Source organism: Callospermophilus lateralis, chromosome 1 (genome assembly GCF_048772815.1).
Source record: "Callospermophilus lateralis isolate mCalLat2 chromosome 1, mCalLat2.hap1, whole genome shotgun sequence".
NCBI classification, from domain to species: Eukaryota; Metazoa; Chordata; class Mammalia; order Rodentia; family Sciuridae; genus Callospermophilus; species Callospermophilus lateralis.
In genome coordinates this window covers 176,867,428-176,891,230 of record NC_135305.1, presented here as the reverse complement: position 1 = coordinate 176,891,230, position 23,803 = coordinate 176,867,428, and the positions used below count along the sequence as shown (strand labels likewise).

At 38.8% G+C, this 23,803-nt stretch overlaps 1 protein-coding gene across 4 annotated transcripts in view; it reads left to right on the top strand.

The window, feature by feature from the left end:
• Positions 1-21,748, top strand: part of Dcp1a (decapping mRNA 1A) — a 55,201-nt gene extending 33,453 nt beyond the window's left edge. For 2 of the 4 annotated variants that reach the window (XM_076837521.1, XM_076837446.1), the window contains 6 exons: positions 3,380-3,493; positions 10,308-10,346; positions 12,955-13,713; positions 15,280-15,345; positions 17,022-17,240; positions 17,527-21,748. In XM_076837521.1, coding sequence (XP_076693636.1) covers positions 3,380-3,493; positions 10,308-10,346; positions 12,955-13,713; positions 15,280-15,345; positions 17,022-17,240; positions 17,527-17,607 — 1,278 coding nt within the window. In that variant the 3' untranslated portion in view covers positions 17,608-21,748. The remainder of the gene's footprint in view (positions 1-3,379; positions 3,494-10,307; positions 10,347-12,954; positions 13,714-15,279; positions 15,346-17,021; positions 17,241-17,526) is intronic. The other 2 variants (XM_076837647.1, XM_076837572.1) reach the window with 1 other exon arrangement.
• Positions 21,749-23,803: the final 2,055 nt, after the last annotated feature.

Below are 23,803 nucleotides of genomic sequence, written 5' to 3'. Positions count from 1 at the left end.
CAGAGAGAGTAGTGGTGTAAGCAAGGCTTCAGTGATAGGATTTGATCCCAGCTCTGAATCTCCCCTGTTCAAAGTATATAATATAATGGACTGAAATCCAGACTTTTGAGTGGGGAATTTATAATACACTGTTTAAAAATTAAAATTCTATAAGAATTATATCTATAAATCCTATAGTTTCTTTTAACCAACTTTCCTATTTTTAATGGAGTGAAAGATAGTTGAATCCATAGTCCTTGACTGTTGGCCCATTTTGAGTTGATTCTAGCCATAGCTATACTCCTGGATTGTTTGTTTGGTTTTTTGTTTGTTTGTTTTGGTCCTGGAACCCAGAACCTTGCACATGCCAGGCAAGTCCTCTAACACTGTGTTGCATCTCCAGCCCCTAACCCTGGATTTTGTTCAGGTTTTTGTTTTGTTTTAGCTAATTTTTGCCAAAAAATAAATAAAAAATAAAATTTAAGGCTAGGAGTTTTATTCTTTAAAAGGAAGGAGCACCATTATTTTTCTTATTATGTAAGTACTACATATTACTGTAGAAATTTTCATACTTAAAAACTACAGTAGACAAAAAATAAAATACTATAATTTCATCACCTAGAAATAATCGCTGCTAATACTTTATTATGTATCCTTCTGTGCTTTCTATAAACAGTGCCCTAGATCCAGATCTTTCTGTTAAGAACTTAATGAGTCAAGCAAGGTGGCACATACCTTTAATCCCAGCAGCTCAAGAGGTTGAGGCAGGAGGATCACAAGTTCAAAGCCAGCCTCAGCAACTTAGGGAGGCCCTACACAACTTAGTGAGACCTTATCTCTAAATAAAACAAAGAGGGCTGGGGATGAGGCTCAGTTGTTAAGTGCCCCAGGTTCAATCCCCAGTAACTTAAAAAAAAAAAAAAAAAGAAAAGAAAGAAAGAACTCAGCAATATGACTTTGGAGCTAAGTATAGAATGTAGAATTAATTTTTCCTAGGATAAATTATTGAAGTGGTAGATCAAAAGATTTTGAAATCTTTTTTTTTACCAAATATTGTAAAAATTATCCTCTATCAGGTTTCTCTGTGAGTATGCAGTTCCCCCTGAATTTTACAAAGCCTGAATGACATCATTAACACATAAAATAGGGTTGGGGTTGTAGCTGAGTGGTAGAGCACTGGTCTAGCATGTGTGAGGCACTGCATTCAATTCTCAGCACCACATATAAAATAAATAAAAATAAAAAGGTCCATCAACAACTAAAAAATATTTTTTAAAAAATCCACAAAAGCCCGACACAAGTATCAAAAATACGTAAAATCCATAAGAATTTATTAGAGTATACGATGTAACAACAAGTACTGCAAACTCAAATGCCTGAAGAGTCAGGTCAGCCATTGTAGTGATAAAGTGGGCCAGAGCAGAACTAAGGCAGACTGAGAACCCGTTTCTGGGTAAAAGGTTCAGTTGGAGCTCAGCCCTAGCCAATGACTGTCACATGACTTATCATTCATCCTCTCTGTGAAAATGAAAAACCTGGATTTTTATAGGGAAGTTCCCAACTTTTTTTTGTTTCTGAACATGACATCTTCCGTCTTATGAAACTTGTTATGTGATCTGGGAGTGTTGCTCATTGGTAGAGGTCTTGCCTAGCCCCCAGGTTTGATCCCTAGCAAGCACAGAAAATTAAAACATAATAAAAGAACTTGTTACGGAGCCTTTTGTGGGGGGAGGTTGGGTGCCAGGGATTGAACACAGGGGCACTCCATAATTGAACTACATCCCCACCCATTTGAGTACCAATTCCTAGGCTAAGCATCATGTATCTTTGAAGTATGGTATCAAGAAAATTATCTGTCTCAGAACTGAAGTTTGGAGAGCTGCCCCTTACCCCTGCCCATCATGTTTTTTGACATGGACAGTGCTGGATCATATAGCCCAAATATAACTTGAGTTTCCAAAAATTCATAATTTTTATGTCTATCTGATCATTAGTTTGGGGGTTTTGTTTGTTTGGGGGTTTTGTTTTCATTTTTGGTACTGGCAGTTGAACCTGGGATGCTTTACCACTGTGCCACATCTCCCCAGTTCTTTTTATTTTTCATTTTGAGGCAGGGTCTCACTCAGTTACTGAGGCTAGCTTCAAACTTTTGATCCTCCTATCACAGCCTCCTGGGTCACTGGAATTTCAAGCATGTGCCACCATACCTGACTGGTTGAGGATTCTAAAAACAGAAATATTCTCACTTTTTTTGTTACATACAAATTAGAATTTAAATTTGAAACAGTTGGATGTCCATATATGTGCACATACCCACAAAAGTGAACCCCAACCTAAATGTATTCTCATACAAAAATCAACTGTAACTGGGTCATAGATCTAAGTGTAAAATATAAAAAAATATAAAACTTTTGGAAGAAAAAATTTATTTACCATGGGACCCACCATTACCTTTCCTAAGTTTTTGCCCTAGAGAAATAAAACTCTTGGGTGAGAGTTCTAGGGATTGATTCCAAGGCCTTACACATATGAGGCAAGTGCTCTACCACTGAGTTAAATCCACAGCCTTTTTATTTATTTCAAGATTAGGTCTGGATAAATTGCTAAGGGCTGTCTTCAGATTTGAAATCCTTCTGCCTCAGCCTCCCACAAGTATCTGGGATTGTAGGTACATGCCACTGTTTTTCATATAAAACTTATTGAATCTATATTCATGATCAAAAAATGAAAATAACAAATATTCTATGACCAAATGGTTAAGTCATAATATATTCATATAATGGAATACTGTTCAGCAATAAAAAAGGAATTAACCATTAATACCATATGACTCCTTGGCTGAATCTAAGAAGCATTATGTTAAGTGAAAGAAGCAAGCATTCTGCTTACCTACCATTTATATGACATTTTTTTAAAAGATAAAACTGTAGGACAGAACAGACCACTTGTTGTGAGTGGTTGAGAAGGCATAACTACAATGGGACTCATCCCAGAGAATTTTTTTGGAGTGCTAGAATTGTTTTCTATCCTGACTGTGGAGGTAGGTGTACAAATAGAACTATCCAACCCAAAAGAGTTAATTTTATCATGTTAACTTAAAACAAACTACAAGAGAATAAATAGTTGAGTGATACCAGTGATACCATTAGCTTTTCCTTAAAGGGTGATTAAAAATAACAATTGTGGCTAACACTCTTGTCTAAAATTAGGTGCTCAGCTTTATAAAAATTTTATTATATAAATTATTTACTTGAGAATTCAGAGCAAACATTTTGGGGGATCTTTTCCTTATTTTCAGTGTAACATTTCTGTTCACCTACTTTATGAACCAAATAATAGATGATGAACTTTTTTTACAAGATGTACTTTCTTAATTTTTTTTTTTTTTTTTTTTTTTAAGAATCAGATGGGCGACTCAAATATCTCCAGCCCTGGGTTACAGCCAAGCACCCAACTCTCCAATCTGGGAAGCACTGAGACACTAGAAGAGACACTCTCCGGGTCACAAGATAAGGTTTGTACAGTTAAAGCCCTAGCTTTGTTTAGAGTAACAAAACTAAGAGAAACATTTTATAAGGGTTGTGTTGCAGTGCAAGTTTGAGTTGTCACTTATCTGACCAAGTCTTATGTGTGACAACATAATAACAACCATCTAGGTAATTTCTTTAGTTCATATAATACTCTTTGATCTGGATTTTGCAGTAGCCTCCTTCTGGTCTCTCGAATTTGTCCTTAATTCTACCTTCCCTATTCTTAGCCCAGCAGCCAGAGTAATACTGAGGAAACCTTAAGTGTATTCCTCTACTTAAAACCCTCCAGTGATGTCCTGCCTCACTCAGTTAAAAGCTAAGGAGATGGCAATGGCCCACAAGGCCCTACATGATCTGACCTCTCTACCTATGGCATCAACTATACCTATACCCCTCTGCCTTGCTCACTTGGCCTCCATGTCATTGGCTCTCTTGCCTTTTCTCAAGTGCTAGTCATGCTCCTGCCTCAAGACAGGCCTTTGTTCTGGTTGTCCCCTTGGCCTAGAGTACTTTCCTCCCAGGGCTGTCTTGCTTTCTTTCCTCCTTTTGATCTCAAATGTCCTCATGTAGGTGAGAACTTCTCTACCTACCCTATGTAAAACACCAGCCCTTCCCATTCCCCATCCTCCTGCTTGTTTTGCTTTCTCATTAAGTCTTCTAACTAGCTAACATGGTTTTTCTTCTTTATTTACTGTTTTTCTCATGCTCACCAAAATATAAGCTCCGTGAGGGCAGGTAGTTTTATCTGCCTTTTTCAATGCTATATGTATTCTTAAAATCTGGCCTTGTGACTGTTGAATTAATTATTTCTCTTTATAATTGATGGTCTAATAAAAAAACATATCAAGTAAAACCCATAATTTGGGTTGATAAATAAAGCCTCCTTTATCCAGTCCACCTCCCAAATCCTCCATTTATGTATTTTGTGTGAATATAAATTTCTGTTTCTCTGGGTGAAATGCTTAAGAGTCCAAACTTTCAGATCATTTGATGTTATGGTTTAGATCTGGAATGTCCTCCCAAAAGCTCAAGTGTTAAAAACATGGTCCTCAGTGCAGCAGGGTTCAGAGACTTTTAGGAAATTATTGGATTGTCACCTCATCAGTGGATTAATCCATTTAATGGATTAATAATTTGGTCTAGAGGCCAGGGTTGTAGCTCAGTGGTAGAGTGTTCAACAAGCACGTTGAGGCACTGGGTTTGATCCTCCTCAGCACCACATTAAAAAAATAAATAAAATAAAGGTATTATCCCCACCTACAACTAAAAAATACATTTTTTTAAAAAATAAGAATTTGGACTACTGGGTGGTAATTTAAGGCATTTGGGGCATGGTTGTTGAAAGTAGGTCACTGAGGATGTGGTTTTAGGGACTATTATCCTTCTTCAGTCCCTTCCTGTCTCTCTCTGCTTCCCAATTGCCATGAGATGAGCAGCTTTCCTCCATTATGCCCTTCAGCTCTGATGTTTTTGCTTTTCAGTCCTCTGAACATGATGGTTTTTTACTTTGAAACAGGGTCTCACTAAGTTGCTTAAGGCCTCACTGAATTGCTGAGTCTTGCCTTGAACCTGCAATCCTCCTGCCTCAGTCTCCCAAGTTGCTGCAATCACAGGCATACACCATTGCACCTGACTTGTTTAACCACTTTTCAACCAGGAATATTTGGTACAGGGTTTTTTTGTTTTGTTTTGTTTTTAACATGTGTTATTGTACATATTAATGGGGCTCGGTATATTTTAGTACATTCATAAAGTGTACAATGATGAATCCAGCCCCACTTTATCCACCACTCTGTTTACAACTTTTTTCATGAATATAAATATCCACTTGTATGAGATAAATGCCTAAGAATTCAAACATTGGATCATTTGGTAGTTATACATTTTTCCATAAAATACTTCCAAACTGAGCCAGGAATGGTGGCACATGCCTGTAATCCCAGTGACTTGGGAGGCTGAGGCAGGAGGATTGCAAGTTCAAGGCCAGCCTCAGCAATTTAGTTGAGCCTGTCTCAAAAAATAAAAAGGGCTGAGGGATGTGGCTCAGTGGTAAAGTGCTCCTGGATTGAACCCCCAGCACCCCCGAGAAAAAAGTTTAAAAACCTGCCAAACTGTTTTCCGGAGGCTGTACTATTTTACATTCCCATCAGCAATGTATCCATAATATTTTTAGGTATTAAGTAATTAATTTAAAGCAGATTTTGTATATTACATTCCCATACTACTAGGATTTAAGATGCTGGCAGTGAAACTTACATTAAGTATGGTTCTATTATAAAAATTTTATTATTAATTTAGTTTTTCTTAATGTATTTTTCAGAGCCAGATTTATAGATTTCCTTCCATTGTACTTTATCAGCCAACAGTGTTCAGTGAATCTGTCACTTCCCCTTTCCTTTTTCTTAACACTGCCAAACTCAAAGAGTTACTATGAAGAAATGGACCAGAAAGATTCTTTAAGAATTTTTTTTTTCAATTTCATTGAAAGATGAAAAATGAGTATGACAGGCCATAAAATGTTCAGTCTTTCAATAACAGCACCAGTGATGGATCTACAAACATTGAGAATTCAAGTGGATACTCAGGGAAGTGTACTCTCTAATGTAAATAGTGCTGATGTTGTTATTATTCCTTCAGTTCTTAACATACTTTTAAAATTCCATTTTTACTGGGTGCTGTGGTGGTTCATGCCTATAATCCCAAAGAGTTAGGAGGCTGAGGCAGAAGGATTGCAAGTTCAAGTCCTGTTTTCAGCAATTTGGTGAGACCCTGTCCCAAAGTAAAAAGGGCTAGGGATGTAGCTCAGTGGTAGAATTCCCCTCAGTTAATCCCTAGTACTGCTAAATAAATAAATAACAAAATAAAATTTCATTTTTGGGGCCAAATTCAAACAAAAAAAAACATGATAAAATGTTGAGATTTGATTATCAGAAGCTGTTTGTTTGCCTAAAATTAATTCAAATCCATATCAGCCCCTTACACACAGGCATTACATTTGTTTAGTAACAGTGCCATCTAGTGTTGAGGGATAAATTATACTATTCAAATTTAACAGTCTTTTTCATTTCATTTTCACAACTCAGTTGTTAATTCCATTTCATTTTCACAGTTCACTTATTAAAACTCCCTTGAGACTACTTCTGCTTAGTTTGTTGTTTTTTGCTTTGTGGTCAAGACTGAGGTATATTTCACCAAGAAGTTTCTCTGTTTTTTTGGTACTAGGGATTTAACCCAGAAGTGCTTAACCACTGAGACACACCCCTTTATATTTTTTTTTTTTTTGAGACACGGACTCACTAAATTGCTTACAGCTTCACTGAGTTGCTTCAAATTTGCAGTCCTCCTGCTTTAGCCTCCCAGGCCACTGGGATTGCAGGTATGTACCACCATGCCTGGCAATTTCTGTTTTTTAATGGTTTAATAGTGTATTATAGTTAAACTAATAGTAGTGTTCATTTTTACATAATCGTGCATGCAGGAATAGTTTGCTCCGTTTTAGTCTTCAGTGCTTCCTTTTTCCCACCACTACTTCTTCTGTTTTACTGATCTTCTACTTACTGTCTTTTTTTAATTGGAGTGCTTTATAAATATACTTAAAGGTGGCTTCAGTGATATACTTATATGTGTACATAGCATAATTTTGTCAGTTTAATTCCATAATTCCTCCCTTTGCCCACTCTTCTTGTCTCCCCCTTAACTGCCTTCTTTCACTCCACTGATCTCTCCTCTGTTTTCATGGTATCTGCCCAGCCCCCATTTTTATCTAGCTTTCTGCATAAGAAAAAAAAGATTGACCCTTGATTTTGGGGGTCTGGCTTATTTCTCTTAGCATGATGTTTTCCAGTTCTGACTGTTCACTAGCAAATGCCATAATTTTATTCTTTATGTCTGATTTAAACTTACCTGTGTATATATACCACATTGTCTTTTTCAATTCATCTGTTGACAGGTATCTGGACTGGTTCTACATCCTGACTATTGTGAATATACTGCTATAAACAATGGTGTGCCTATATCACTACACAATATGCTGATTTTAGTTCTTTTGGATAAATATTGAGGAGTGGGATAGCTGGTGGTTCTATTCCTAGTCTTTGAAGAGATCATACTGCTTTCCAAAGTGGATATGCTATTTTGCAGTTCCACTAACAATGTATGAGCATACCTCTTCCCCCACATCCTTGTCAGTATTTATTATTATTGGCATTCTTGAGGATTGCCATTCTAACTGTAGTGAGATGAAATCTCAATGTAGTTTTGATTTGCATTTTCCTGGTTGCCAGGATTTCAAACATTTTTTCTATATTTGTTGGCCATTTTTTCTATATTTATTTCTTCTATTGAGAAATATCTGTTTAGTTCTTTTGCCCATTTATTGATTGGATTATTTGGGTTTTGGTGTGTTGGATTCTTTGAGTTCTTTATATATTCTGAATATTAATCCCCTATTGGAAGAGTAGCTGACAGAGTTTCTCCCATTCTGTACACTTTCTTCACACTCTTGTTTCCTTTGTTGTGAAGAAAGAAGCTTTTTAATTTGATGCCTTCTCACTTATTGATTCTTGGTTTTATTTCTTGAGCTTTAGGAGTCTTATTAAGGAAGTCAGTGCCTGTGCCAGTATACTGGAGTGTTGACCCTATTTATTCTTCTAGTAGTTGCAAAGGTTCTGGTCTAATTCCTAGATCCACTTTGATCCACTTTGATTTTACTTTTGTGCAGGGTGAGAGGTATAGGAATCTAGTTTCATTCTTCCACATATGGATATCCAGTTTTCCCAGTACCATTTGTTGAAAAGGCCAACATATTTCGATACCTTTTGTCAAGTATCAGATGCATGTCCTGTTGTTTGATCTCTTCCTTTCATATAACAAAAATATTTCTTTCCTGAAAAAGATCCTAAAGTTTCTTCAGAACAGTCCCAGGGTATGCTGTTTTTCAGAGTAGGTAAATCCAGATGTTGGTTTGTGCATATAATACACAATGTAATGGTTATTATCCACATAATCTGTGTTAATAAATAAGAATTAGTATTGGTTTTCAGTGCTTTTTTTGCCAAGCAATTTTGGCCCATTTTTTCCTTTTGGTGTGCATGTGTGGTACTAGGGATTAAACCCAGGGGTGCCATAGAAACAGAAAGTAGAGCAGAGGTTGCCAGAGTCTGAGGAGCATTGAGGAGGAGAGATGAGGAGTTACTATTTAATGGTTACAGGCAACTGTGTCCACCTGTAATCCCAGCTACTCCAAAGACTGTGGCAGAAGGATTGCAAACTTGAGTTCATCTTGGGCAATTTAGTGAGACCTTGTCTCAAGATAAAGTAAAAGGTGCTTAAAAATCTACCTCATCGATAAGAGCACTTGTCTAGTGTGCACAAGTCCCTGAATTCATCCACAGCACATAATAAAAAGGAGGGGTAGAATTTTGGGGAGGATGAAAGAAAAGTTCTAGGAGTAGTGGTGATGTTTACACGATATTATAAATATACCAAATGCCACTTTGGTCTTTTACCACTTATTTTTTTCCCTTTGAGTTGGGATCTCGCCATATTGCCCAGACTTATCTTGGACTCTTGGGCTGAAGTGGTCCTCCTGCCTCATTGTACCTAGTAACTGAGATTACAGGCATGTGCCACAATTTTTTTTTTTTTTGGGGGGGGGGTGTTGGGCCCATTATCTCTATACTGTCAGTTGACATTTATGATGCCAGGGATGCAAAGTGAATAAGCCATGGTGCTCAACATGGGAAATGGAATGATTATATGGCTTGGACAAAAATGTCTATCCAATGGGGGAATTCATTGTCTACTTTGTCTTACATTGAGTGGGTTTGAAATGTTGCCATGGAAGTTTAAACAGCTGTGTTCTTGATTCTTTGCATCAGGGAATAACAGGGTGGTTTATAATAGCATAGTGTTGGTATCCCATCAAGTGATTGTGGTTTTTTGCATTGTGAGATTGTGACATTCCAGAAGGATATGTTGAATTTTTAATATACATACATTTTTCAGGTTTCCTTAAAAAATACACAGGTTTTTCATGATTACTCTTAAGACTCTATTGACCTAGGGATTTTTCTCAGTGATAGGGCACTTGCTCCATACACATACACCAAAAAAAAAAAAAAAAAAGTCTGTATGATATTTATGACAATAATATGTCAATTTCAATTTATTAAATATTTGTGGGCACCTGACATTGTATGATAATTTAATTTTCACAATTCTATGAGATAATTGCCACAGTTGTCCCCATTTTGCAGATGAAGAACTAAATAAAGATTATATAATTTTCGTTAGTGCCTGAAAAATGAACCTACTTATCTTTGATTTGATACCCTAAGTTCTGTACTTTTTTGAGAAGTACAAATATGAGCCATTTGTGGTGGCATACACCTGTAGTCCTAGTGGCTCCAGAGGCTGATGCAGGAAAATTGAAAGTTCAAAGCCAGCTTCAGCAACTTAGCAAGGCCCTAAACAACTTAGTAAGACCCTATCTCAAAATAAAAAGGACTAGGGACATGGATCAGTGGTTAAGTGCCCCTGCTTCAATCCCTGGTTGGAGGGGAAAAAAGTAATATCAGGAGTCATTCTGGACAGTAGCTATGCACATACCTGTAAGTCCTGAGCAAAGGGGTACTGAACAGTTACTGCACCCCTTGGATAATGAGGTCTGGCTCCAGGAGTGGGTGTCACCTGGTGGAGTTGAGTTACACTCACCTATTCCTTTGTAATCTTACCCCTTTGCCCTTTTTGGGATAGAATGTTCATGGAACCTCCCCTCGTGTGTCTCTCTTTCCACAGACCCCTAAGGTCACAGAGCCGTCCCCAGATTTTGAAAAGGTACTTCTATGTGTTTGCATGCTTTCTTCACCATTTTCTTAAGTTATTGGAATAGTCAGATTTTGTGAACCCAGCATTAGGTTGCCAGCTCTGATAGATGGTGATATTTAAAGTGCTAGAGAGTGTTGTGACAGAGAGTCTTATTAGTGGGGTCCTGAATTTGTCATTTAAGACTTTCTCCACTTAAACAAAGCCTCTTGTCACATCAGCTTGCCAAGACATATTGTTAGCTTTTTATCTTAGAATTATAATTATCTTAGAATTATAGAATTATCTTTATTGAATATTTCCTAAAATGAGTAGTTTACATGAAGCTATGATTTTTACAATTGGAGGAGCTTCTGCCTCTTGCTCCAACACTTATTCCACATCCTACTCAGACATGCCCTGCCACCTCTCACCCAACAGATGACACTGTCCTCACATCAAGGAGAAAATACAAAGTGACATTCCCTTAACATTCCCTTCCCTTTTTTGTCTCACATGCAAACTCCTCTGTATCCTCAGTTCCATGTGCTGGTCCTCTTGCCCTTGATACAGGGGATCTCACCCTCACCCCATCATATACCAGGAGAAGGTGGTGAGAGAGTATTTTTGAGCCTCTACTGTATACTTTTCGTGTCTGTGGTATGGGTGGTGCTGCTTAACAGTAAGCCCAAAGAAGAAGGAAAGTAATGATCAGGGAATAAATGAGAAAGACAGCCTCTCTGCCTTGGAGGAACTTACTTTCTGCTGTTGTTATGAGTGCTAACACTAAATGAGCACTTCTTATGGGCTGGGTTCCCTACATCTCCATGTCCCATCTCAGCCTTCCCTACTTTATAAGGGAGTTGAGACTCAGAAGAGTGAGTGACTCCCCAGGCTACACAGCTGGGAGGACATAGAGCCTGGCAGTGGCAGTGCTGCTTGGCTGCCTCTTGGTGGTTGGCAGGGCCTGAGGCTTTGTCCCTATAGTCTCCTGAGGGAATGCATGTGCTTTCTGGTCTTGGATAGCCATTTTCATTTTTTAATAACTTCCAGATCAGTACCTCCAGTTTCCAGATGATGCATAAAGGCCTCAGATGTATTCAGAATTCACCTCAGCTTTTCCTCCCTCTACCTGGGGGACTTTTCTGGACTTTTCTGACACGCAGTACCAAGATACCAGTTTGTCTTCTTGCCTCCTCTTCAGCCACTGGTTCCTTCCATTCAGACTCCTTTGTCTTCATCATCTTCTCTGCCAGGACCTTAGTCCGGCTCTCTTCAGTCTCACTCTTCCAGTTTTTCCTTTACATGGCCTTCATCGTTTACATCCTATCATATAGCTGAGTGGCTCATTCCATTGCTCTGTGGGTAAAGTCCAGATCCCCATTGTGTCTCAGACACTGTGCAGCCCAAGCAGTGCTTTTTTCTCCCCTCCCCATGTGGCCAGTTGTGCTTGCCTGTTTTCCCTACCTTACAGTCACAGCATAGTGCCTGGCACCTGCTAAACTCATCAATTATCAGATGGATGAAACAAACATTTGCCTGGAAAAACTGATTTTGTTTCCAGTAGAAATAAGATCATACCATAGTGCTATGATACCTTAAATATCATCCTGTGTGCTAAGTAACATATACTGTATGTGTATATACTGAGTACAATGATACTTCAAATGCAATATATTTCTGGGCCTTCCAGGCTTTCTGAAACCCTGAAAATCATGTGTATTTGTGAATTAAATTTTCAACATAAGCATACATATATATGTATATACATAAAAAACTAAGTGCTTCACATATTTTAGGAGTAAAACTATAAATTGAAGCTGCTTGTGTTTTCCAAGGATTTAGATGTGTCTCCCTCTAGAATATAAATGTGTTCTGTGGAACTCCCTGCTTACATGCCTTTGTCAAAGGAGGACCTGGCACCCTGTGAGTACTCAGGAAACAAAAGTTAAAGGACAGATATGGCCATACTGCTTGAAGGTACAGGAAAGCTCACAAATGGCATGCATAAATATTTTTCCTTTGAATAGTTGCAGTAGTATTATTAGTTAATCCAGTTTACTGAAATATATGTAAATGTTAAACTTTCAAGATTTAAGTACTTTGCTTTTTCTTACGGATTCTGTGATTTGGGGATAGATAGGGGAAAAGACCTGCAATAAGTTTATTTTCTAGTATTTGGGACCCTGTCCCTAAGATGTAGTGCTAGCTTTTTGTGCAGAACAGTAAAAATGAATCACTTGATCAGCATGTGTTCACTCTGTCCTCTCTGATATCATTTTCCTGTGTTTCTAATATGGAGCAATTCAGTACAATTAGCACAGTTAGCTTTGTAATGAGGTAACTGAGGTAATTGCCCTTTCACCTTATATCCATCTGCCAAAAATATAAAAGATAATTTGAACCCAAGAGTACTTTGCCATTGAGCTACATCCACAACCCTTTCTATTTTTTGAGAGTCTTGCTAAATTGCCCAGGCTGGCTTCAGACTTGCAAAACACCTTCAGTCTGTTCCAGTCCTTATTTTCAGAATCCATCTGTCCTTGTTTCTGCAAATTATTTTGGTAGCTAGAAAAGAAATTCACTTAATACTGATTTCCAAAAGTTTCTTTTGTTGAGTGATTTCATTTGTTTTTTATAGTCTGCTCCAACTGGACACAAACATCTGACAGTGGAAGAGTTATTTGGAACTTCTTTGCCAAAGGAACAGCCAGCAGTTGTGGGTCTGGATCCAGAAGAAGTGGAGAAGCTGCCAGGAGATACCTCCCAGAAAGAGCCCAGCTCGTTCCTACCGTGTTCTTTTGAGCAACCAGGAGGAACTCCTCAGTTGGAAAACCTGGGTGTCCATGCAACCACCCACCACGCAGTCCAACCTGAAGTCACCACTCCGGTGCTAATTACTCCTGCCTCCATCACACAGTCCAGTGAAAAGCATGCCCCAAGCTACACGATCCCCTTAAGCCCTGTTCTCAGTCCTACTCTGCCAGCTGAAGCTCCTACTGCACAGGTTCCCCCCAGCTTACCTCGAAACAGCACCATGATGCAGGCAGTGAAGACCGCGCCTAGACAGAGGTCTCCACTCCTGCATCAGCCAGTCCCTGAGCTAAGCCACACCAGTCTCATTGCCAGCCAGAGCCCCTTCAGAGCCCCACTAAGCATAACGAACACAACTGGCACAGCCCTCCCAAGCGTCGATCTTCTCCAGAAACTCAGGTTGACTTCACAGCATGACCAAATACAGACACAGCCACTTGGGAAAGGTGCAATAGCACCCAGTTTTCCTGCAGCATCTGGCCAGCTAGCCACACCTGAGAGCTTCATAGAGCCTCCCTCTAAGACAGCAGCAGCAAGAGCAGCAGCCTCAGCCTCCTTGAGCAACATGGTGCTTGCTCCCCTTCAGGTAGTTGCAGGAGCACTGGGGCATGTGGGGGTATTCATTGGATGAGATGAAACTACAAAGGCCTTGGGTTGTTTTTTGGCTTTGGGTTTTTGTTGTTTTTGTTTGTTTGTTTTTTAATATTTATTTCTTAGTTTTAGTTTTAGGTGGACATAATATCTTTATTTTACATTTATGTGGTGCTGAGGATTGAACCCAGTGCCTCGTGCATGCTAGGCGAGCACTCTACCACTGAGCTACAATCCCAGCCCTGTTTTGTTTCTTTTTTTTTTTTTAAGTTGTAGTCAAGACACAATACTTTTATTTTATTTATTTACTTTTATGTGGTGCTGAGGATTGAATCCAGCGCCTCGCACATGCTAGGCCAGAGCTCTCCCGATGAGCCCCAACCCCAGCCCACATCTTTTTCAGTTGGTTTTTTGTTGTTGTTATTGTTGGTTTTTTGTTTTGGTGTTTTGGTTTTTTTTTTTTTTTGGGGGGGGGGGTTCCAGGGATTGAACCCGGGGCACTGAACCACTGAGCCACATCCCCACCCCTATTTTGTATTTTGTTTAGAGATAGGGTCTCACTAAGTTGCTTAGGGCCTTATCTCACTGTTGCTGAGGCTGGCTTTGAACTCATGACCCTCCTGTCTCAGCCTCCTGAGCTGCTGGGATTACAGGTGTGGGCCACCATGCCCAGCTTATTTATTTATTTTTGGTACCAGGGATCAAACCCAGGACTCCACATGTGCTAGGCAAGAGCTCTATCATTGAACCACTCCCTCAACCCCCACCTGTTCAAATTTAAATAACCCCATTAAGAAGCATCAGTGATGGCCCATGCCTGTAATCCTACCTGCTGGGGAGGCTGAGTCAGGAGGGTCACAAGTTCCATGCCAGCCTCATCAACTCACTTAGACCATCTCAATGTAAAAGGGCTTGTGATGTGGCTCAATGGTAGAGCGCATGCCTAGCACATGCAAAACCCTGGATTTGATCTGCAGCACCAACAGCGGGCAAAAAAGAGGCGTCAGATTGCCAGGCTGTCTTATCTCTGATGCTTATCAGTAGAAATAGATCTGGGCTGTCCTCCACTCTTTTTTTTTTTTTTTTAACCCAGTTAGACACAATACCTTTATTTTATTTATTTATTTATTTTTAATAGTTGTAGATGGACAGCATGACTTTATTTTATTTGTTTATATTTACGTGGTGCTAAGGATCTAACCCAGTGCGTCATGTATGCTAGGCAAGCGCTCTGCCACTGAGCTACAGCCCCAGTCCGTGTCCCCAGCTCTTTTAAGATACAGATTGCAGCTTTTCTTGAGAGTCACCTTAAAGACTCTTTCTGCATCCCCCTTTTTTCAGGGGAAATGAAGAGGGCAGTCCATCTGAACGTCTCCTTGTGGAGTCGAGTCACTGGTTGCATTGTCACAGGATGCTGTCAGCCTCTTCCCTCAGTAGTTTAGGATCTGGTTAATGTCTGGACTGTTCCTTATTGCTAACCGAGATTTTCCACCAGTAACTAAGAAATCTTCTTAATTGAAACTTATTATATCTGTTCATCTTTTCTTATTAAACATTTCAGTCTATGCAGCAAAACCAGGAACCTGAACTGTTTGCCCAGCCTAAGGTGTTATCCAGTGCCATCCCGGTAAGGACTCCCTTTTTCTCAAGAGCACATTGAGTATTTTTAAGTTTGCTGACTATGAGGTGAAATATCAACTTATTGAAAAGTTTTAGCTTTCAAGCCCAGACCTATCTTAGATGCCTCCTTCCAGGCTGGGCTGCTTGCCCTCCAGGCAGAGTTCATTACTGCAGCCTCTGTGCGCCTCACATCCTCTCATCATCATGCATGTCTCCCCTGACTGTCCAGGGGCAGGCTCAATCACAGTGTTTGTTGTTTGTGAGTGGGTGACTGATGAGAATTTGTCAGCCTGGCTTCTTTTTTTCTTTCTTTCTTTTTTTTTTTGTTTTGTTTTGTTTTGTTTGTTTTTGTTTTTGTTTGTTTGTTTGGACCAGGGATTGAACCCAGGAGCACTTAACCACATCCCCAGCCCCCATAAGTTGCTTAGGCTAGCCATGATTGCAGGCATGCACCACCATGCCCAGCTAGCCTGGTTTCTAGAATTAGGGAATATTCATTGCTGTGATGTCCCAGCGGGTAGAGCCACTATCCTGCCACAATCTTCTCCTATCCCATTGCTCTGATGATGAAGCCTCCCAGACTTGCCTGGCCTCCTTTTTTTCATTTTCTTTCGTATCATGTTTTCATTTGCCTTTATGCTTGTTTACCTCTCCTTGAGTCTCAGAATGCAAAGCCAGCTTCTGCTTTACATTCTGGGTAACTTGTTGTATTCTGTGGTGATCAGCAGGAGCTGTCAGCTTGGTTTTATACCAGAAAACAAGCTCAGTGGCTCAGATACCAGAAACTGCAGCCTGAAAACTCTAGCAGGCTCTCTTGGGTATTTGTAGATGAGGTGAATAAAAGAGTAAGAGAAGAGCTATGAGTGTAGCTCATGGTGTAACATGTGCTCCCTGGGTTCAGTCCCCAGCATCCAGAAAGGGGCATTGGGCAAGAAAAATGAAGATTTCTATTGATTATATCAAATGTGAGAATTATTTAAAATAATCATCATTGGTTTGGTATATTCTGATGCCAGCTGTAATTAGAAGCACATTTAAATGGAGGAAGAAGATAGAGAGATTAACTACATTTCTAGAAATTTTCATCTTTATATAATTAAGCTCTGGGGTTTTTGTGTTTTAGATTTCTTTTAAGTTTGTTTATTATAATTATCAAAATACATAATATTTTTTCACCCTAAAAAGTCCCTTGCCTTTGTCTAGTCATTTTTTCAATTCCACCCCCAAAGAAATTTTAGAGTTTTATCATAGGATTGTTCTTACTTTGTATGACATATGTTTATTTCTGATAATCACCTTCTATAATGGTTGAACTTAGCTTCCCTTCATGACTCCAGGGCACTCCTGTATATATGGGCTTTTCATCCTTTAGCTAACAGAAATTACCTAAACAGGTACCAAATGTTCAAATTTTTCTAGTGAATGTTTACCTGAAACCAAAACAGTTAGTGTTAGAAGCCTAGAGATGAAATTCAGTGGTCAAGCGCTTGCATAACATGTGCAAGGCCCTTGAGTTCAATTTTTAGCACCACAAAAAAAAAAAAAAAAAAAACTGTGTTTGATTCTTCTGTGTGCTCCAGATCATTTTCATATTATACTAATGGCTGTTATCAGATGTCCTCTACTCTGAGCCTGGCTGCTGGCTTCTATACTTGGTGCAAAATAACCATTGTTTCTCTGCAGGTTGTAGGCCCTCCACTGGTTACTGCAACAACCACAGCAGTATCTTCAGTTCTGTTGTCCCCGAGTGTTTTCCAGCAGACAGTTCCAAGGTCCACAGACCTAGAGAGGAAAGCAAGTTCCCCTTCACCCCTCACTGTTGGAACACCAGAAAATCAGAGAAAGCCTTCCATTATCCTCAGCAAGTCTCAGCTCCAGGATACATTGATACATCTCATAAAGGTATGTAGTAGGATATCAACGGAATCTTTGTTTTTTTCTTTAATAGAAGAAAACAGATTTTGTATGTTCTCATAAGTACAAAAGACTAGGTTGGAGTAAGTTTGTCTTCCTAAGCATGTATTCCTGGCAGAATAGTAACTGAGTAAACTCTAAGATATTAGTCATGATGATCTCTGGGTGAGATTATTCACTGCTACAGTTTTTTCCTAAGCTGTTTTCAGGGAAGTAAGCTTTATGATAAGGTAAATGTGACTTTCCATGTTCTTTCCTTTATCATCTCTTCCAGAATGATTCCAGCTTCCTCAGTACACTTCATGAAGTTTACTTGCAGGTTCTGACCAAAAACAAAGACAACCACAACCTATGACTGGAGTGGAATAAATCTGAAGTTGAGGGTCATCCTCAAAAACAATAGGCTTCATCATGGAAACTTCTTTCTGGACAGAACATTGAATTTTGAGAATCCTGAAAATGAGCCTATGAGAAAGAGACTCATTCCTTAAGAATGTTTTCCAAGTGGCATTCTCAGTGATAATGGAGGTTTCACTGTGAAGCATCACCAGCAGACCTTTGACAAAAAAAAAAAAAAAAAAACCCCAACAAAAAAAAGACCATTGTGTAAGTTATATGGTTGTTTTCATCAGCTGTAAGCAAGTATGTGAACAGAGGGGTCTGATATTCAGCTTGCTTTCTCTTTCAAGACTTAGGGAGGAGTAGCCACCAGCCTTGCCACAGAACTCAGCCTAGCCCACACCTCCCCATACCCCTGCCCCTAAGAAACTTGGGCATTAAGCTGATAGTAGAGTTCTGAACAAAGTAGGTCAGCTCCACAAAGTAGCTTGAAGTTTTAAGAATCAGAGTTTAAGTTGATAAATTAGAAATTATTTGTTCAAGTGAAGTATATTTTATATGCGTGCCCCATTTGGGCCTTAAAAGTTCTGAAATTCCTTTGTGTTTTGTTTTAAGTGTCCCCAGTCCTGCCATGCAACAGGCTCCAGTGCAGCATTGCCTTTTTAATAGGGCCCTACTAGGCTCTGTGGTGATGTGGGAGGGAGCTTGTCACACCTTCAAAGCAGGGGCAAGAGCTGGGAATGCCCACATCCTACTAGAGATCTTCATTTTAAGTTAAATTCCGGTGGTTCTGAAAATGTTCAGTTCATGTGTGAAACACAGCCTTATTCTCCTTTTCTCTCAAAACACAAAAGTCATTGTTGATTATTTTCTTTAACACTTTGATAAAAGGACCAGTGGACCAATCTGACAAAGCCATTCTGGTTCCATTCCTCAAGTGTACTGAGAACAGTTTTAAAGCTATGCAGAAAAGGGAGCTGTTATTCACACGGCCCTTACTTTATTGTAGACTATGGAGTTAAAAAGAAAGTGTGAGATTCAGAACTTTACCAATGTATTCCTTGGCTGTGAGAACTTTTCCAGCCCAAAGTGTGAAAATATGTAAAGATGCTTTGTTATGCTGCTATTGATCTGCCATGATTTATATTTATTCTTTTATGGCATGTAATGGTGTTTAGTAATATTTTAATGTAGATTTTGATTTATTTCAGCAATAGTAATTTTAAGATATTTTTTGAATGAAAGTGTCTTTGTTTCTATGATACAGGTCATTTTGTAGTATTTAACCAATTAAGATGCACTGCTTACTTTTCTGAGCACTATTTAATGATGGGGTAAAAACCCAAATGGCTCAACCAGCTAGCGTAAGGATTAGCTGTCAATAATGCTGACAGATGTGATGGTTCCTTGGGAACAATCATTTAAGCTTTAATGATAACTCAATCATAAGTCCATAGATTTTTTTTTTTTTTTCCTAGCAGAAATTTTAGGAAATTACTTGTGAATTACATTCTTGTTTTAGTTTGGTCGTAGTTTTTTTAGCAAAAAAAAAAAAAAAGAATACTTTGTTTGATTGGCTTATGTTAATCTGAACATGCTTCCTGGAAAGTGTTTCTGCTTCTCGATTTAGTGTCTTACGTTGCTATCTACCTAGTTTTATGTGTGAATTGTGCAGAATTCAGGGAAGCTTATAAGTTTTCTTATCAATTAGGAAGAGTTTGTTTTCAAAGATAGTGTGTAAATTCAGCAACCAAAAATAAATTGCTCAAGCTGTCATCTAGGAAAGAGAAAGTTCTAGTAAGATCCAAATTATAGCAAGATAAGGAATGTTGCTGACATCCGAGATGGTGTCCAAGGAACCACATGACTGTTCTTATAAAATGAATGCACCAGGAGATTTGATCACACCCCAAATGTAGTCTCAGTGGGCTTTAGTAAACAGACTAAATCAAGGGATTCTCATTGTAGTAGACATTTGAATTTAAATGATGCTTTCGAGTTTGTATAATATTATGAGAGAGGGTAAAGAGAGAATATCCTAAAGAGGATCTATAATCAAATCTGTTAATTTTCATCCTTTAATCATAGGAGTGAATATGATCAACAGTGAAAGAGAATCTATGATAAGGCTTCCTTAGTGTGAAAGTAAACTTTTTTAAGTGCCCAAGTCATGGAGACTTGAAAAGGGTAATCCTATTTTAACTCCCAAATTTATATCTTCAAAGCATTAACTTAAAATTCAGAAGCCAGAAAATCGTGGTCATGATTACCAGGAGGTTCAGGCCAGAACGAGTCCCCTGAGAGCCAGGCCAAGCCTGGATAGTTGCAGTTGGATTACCCTGGCCTGAATATCACAGTTCAGTTGCCTTATTCCTTGTTCAGGCTTACTATCCAAAACCTCATGCTTAGGTTGCATGTTTACATTGCTGCCATGTCTTAACTGGAACCTTAGTTGAATAGAAATGGACAGCAAGAATAGAGGTCCTTCAACTGGATTTTGCAAAACCCAGGAGACCTGCACTTAGACCACTCTGTCCATTGTTACCCATCCTGCTCCCCACCTGCAGTCCAAGTGTAGGCCCTGGGAGGAGCAACCCAGACCTTTAAGTATGGTGTGTCTAGGATACCACCAGTGGGTAGCACTACTCACTTGTTTGCTGTAGATAAGGTGATGTCTTTGAATGGACACACCATACCTCCCAGATCACCTTATTCCTCTTTGTTGAGCATCTCTCCCAGGATTTGTGAGTTGTGAAAGTTGTCCTATGCATACGTGTAATCCCACCTTACTCAGAAGGCTGAGTCAGGAAGATTGAAAATTCGAGGCCATCCTGGGCAATTTAGCAAGACCATGACTATAAATTAATTAATTAACTAGTTAATTAATTTTTTAAAAAGAGCTGGGGATGTAGCTCAGTTGTAGAGCACCCTGGGTTCAATCCCCAGTACCCGGGGCAGGGTGGGGTGGAGGGATAGTTTGTTGCTTTTTTTTTTCCAATCAAGTGACAGTGTCAAGAGAAGCATTTCCTGCAGTCTCCTGTGGAATGTTTACAGCTTACCTTGAACAGTAGTGTTTTGTTCAGAACCTGAGTTAACCTGGGCACTTCTCTACAGGAGGATGCACAGACTTAGTTTAGAATATGTCTGACCAGATTTTGCATGTTCAAGCATTTATTCTATTTCTGGCTTATATTTTCTTGTTGAAATTATAGACTCCATCAAATCCACTACTAGGCAAATATTTTTAAACCATGCAGCTTTATTACTCTCCTCCCCCAAAGAATGTAGTTGGAAATTTTCTTGTTTTGGTAGTAGAGGCCATGACTGCCATTGTATTACTAATAATGCAACATGAAATTGAAGGTGCCTAACTGCTTAAAAAACAGAATCAGCCATCATACTGTAACTTGGAGAGGAATGAGAGGTGACAGAGGCACAAGTAAGCTCAGCCTGAGTAGTGAAGACTGAGAATCATGGGCCCATGTCCTGCATCCTTGCTGCACATTTGCTGTGGAACCTGTGTTTTTTGTTATTGTTGTTGTTTCTTTCGTACCTTTGGTTTTCTTCAGTTGTGTTAAGAGTACCTTCAGGAATCAATAGTGCTCTGTGTTTTCAAGTGTCTAAAATGATATCTGAACAGAGCAAAGCAACTTATACTGAGCTTTTTAAAAGCTATGCTTGAGAATATTTCTTTGAGCAGGACAGGGCCCCAAGGAGCCTGTTTTTCAGCAAATTTCAGCAGGAGAGATGTGTGCAATCTTTCACTCAGATTTGTTTTTGACATCTTTCTTTAAAATGCTAAGATGCAATATTGATCACTTTGAAGTGGCAAAAAATGCAAGATTGCATTTCCCTTTTATCCATGTTGTGAATTCTTAGGAAACATGTTTTTAAAATAGGTGTTCTCAATGGTCTTTTATTCTGTATTACTGCTTTGGCCGTTTGGCTCTCACAACTTTCATTGTATCAGATTCTTAGCTCCCTGAAATGTGGGGACAAGAAGCTCTGGAGTGACAGCAAAGTTTTTGTTCCATAAGCGCAATACAGCATCATTGACATTTTTAATGGTATGGATTTTATACCATCTGTGTATGTTTGCAAATATTAAGTTATTACATGTTTTAAAATGAGCGTTTTTCATCCTAAATTTTATATGTTTGCAAATATATTTTTTTAATAAAATTTCAAAACCAAGTTTTAGCACCTACTAAGTTTTACCTGTGTTTTTATTTAATTTGTAGAAATAGGAACTTTTGAATGAGTTGCCCTGTGCTGGTGAGAAGGGGAGGGAGAGGGAACAAAAGCAACAAAGAAAACCTCATCCTCCTGTCTCTACCCCTTAGGGTTCCAAAGAAACAGGACCATTTAAACTCAGTTTAAGGTTCTTAGTTGGCTTTATTTCAAGTCCAAAATCCAGCAATATCACATTCAGTATAATTTGTGTGCACCCCGGGGATTGAACCCAGAGCTTCTCACTTGCTAAGCACTTGCTCTAGCACTGAGCCAAACCCTCATTTCCCTAAAGATTTACAACAGAAAACAGGCTGCAGAAACAGAAAACAAAAAGTGAATTAGTCATTTCCCAGTTACTTTTGTTTTAAAGTTAAAATATGATGATAAGGTTTAGCCTTATCCTGCTGGCTAAAACTGGCCTGTTGAGGGATTTGACTGTTCTCTCTCCTAATTTCTCAAAACATCAGATAACCCACTGAGTTTTGGCTTTCTGATATGAAACTTCAGCATGAGTGAGTACATTTTGGTTTGGCCTGATGGACCTACTGTGGGAGCTTACCTCCAAACCAATGACTTCCTGTAACTTTTCTTTAATAATTATCAGATATTGGCCCACATGATTATGGAGGCTGAGAAGTCCCATGATCTGCCATCTGCAATTTACAGGCCCAAGAAATCCAATGTTATAGACTCCAAGCCAGTCCAAATGGCTAAAAACAGACAGCTTTGAAGTCAAGAGAACGATGTACCAGGTCAGATAGAGTTAATTCAACTTCCTCCTTTGTCCCATTGAAGCCATCAGGGTATTGGAAATGCCCACTCACATTGGTGAGGGCAGATCTGCTTTACTCAAGTCTACCAATGCATATGCTAATCTCTCCCAAAAACCCTTATAAACCCACCCAGAAACTGCCTGACCAGCTATCTATGTAGCCCTTAACTCAGTCAAGTGATTCATAAGATTAACACAATCTCCACATTATCAGAGAAAACATTGGACCTTTGGTTTGGGGGGATTGGCTTATTTCACTTAGCATGATATTCTCCAGTTCCATCCATTTATCAGCAAATGCCATTATTTCATTCTTCTTTATAGCTGAGTAATATTCCATTGTGTGTGTGTGTGTGTGTATATATATATCTCACATTTTCTTTATCCATTTATCCTTTGAAGGACTCCTAAGTTATTTTCATAGCTTGGCTATTGTGAGTTGATACTCTCCAGTTCCATCCATTTATCAGCAAATGCCATTATTTCATTCTTCTTTATGGCTGAGTAATATTGCATTGTGTATATATGCCACATTTTCTTTATCCATTTTTCTTTGAAGGACACCTAAGTTACTTCCATAGCTTGGCTATTTTGAGTTGAACTGCTATAAACATTGATGTGGCTGTGTCACTGTAGTATGCAGTTTTTAAATCTATTGGATTAGCCAGAAGGAAATGAAGGGAAGGATGGGGAATAGGAAAGACAGTAGAATTAATTGGACATAACTTTCCTAGCCTTGTACTTGAATACATGACCAGGATAACTCTGTATCATTCACAATCAAAAGAGCAGAACCTAAATAGAATGTTATACTCTGTACATATAATTTGCCAAACTACATTCTACTGTCATGTATAACTCAAAAGAATATTTTTTTAAAAAAATCTAAAAAAAGAAAAGCATCAAATACAAACACAGCCAGGTGTGGTCACACAAGCCTGTAGTCCCAGCGGTTCAGAAGACTGAGACAGGAAGATTGCAAGTTCAAAGCCAACCTCAACAACTTACCAAGGTGCTAAGCAATTCAGTGAGACCTGTCTCTAAATAAAATACAGAAAAGGGATGGGAATGTAACTTAGTGGTTTAGTGCCCCTGAGTCCCATTACCAAAAAAAATGTTTAAATGATAGTAAAACCCTTAACATACCAGCATCAAGTGGCACCGTAAATAAATAAATAAATGTGAATGAGCTAAATTTAAAAAAGAA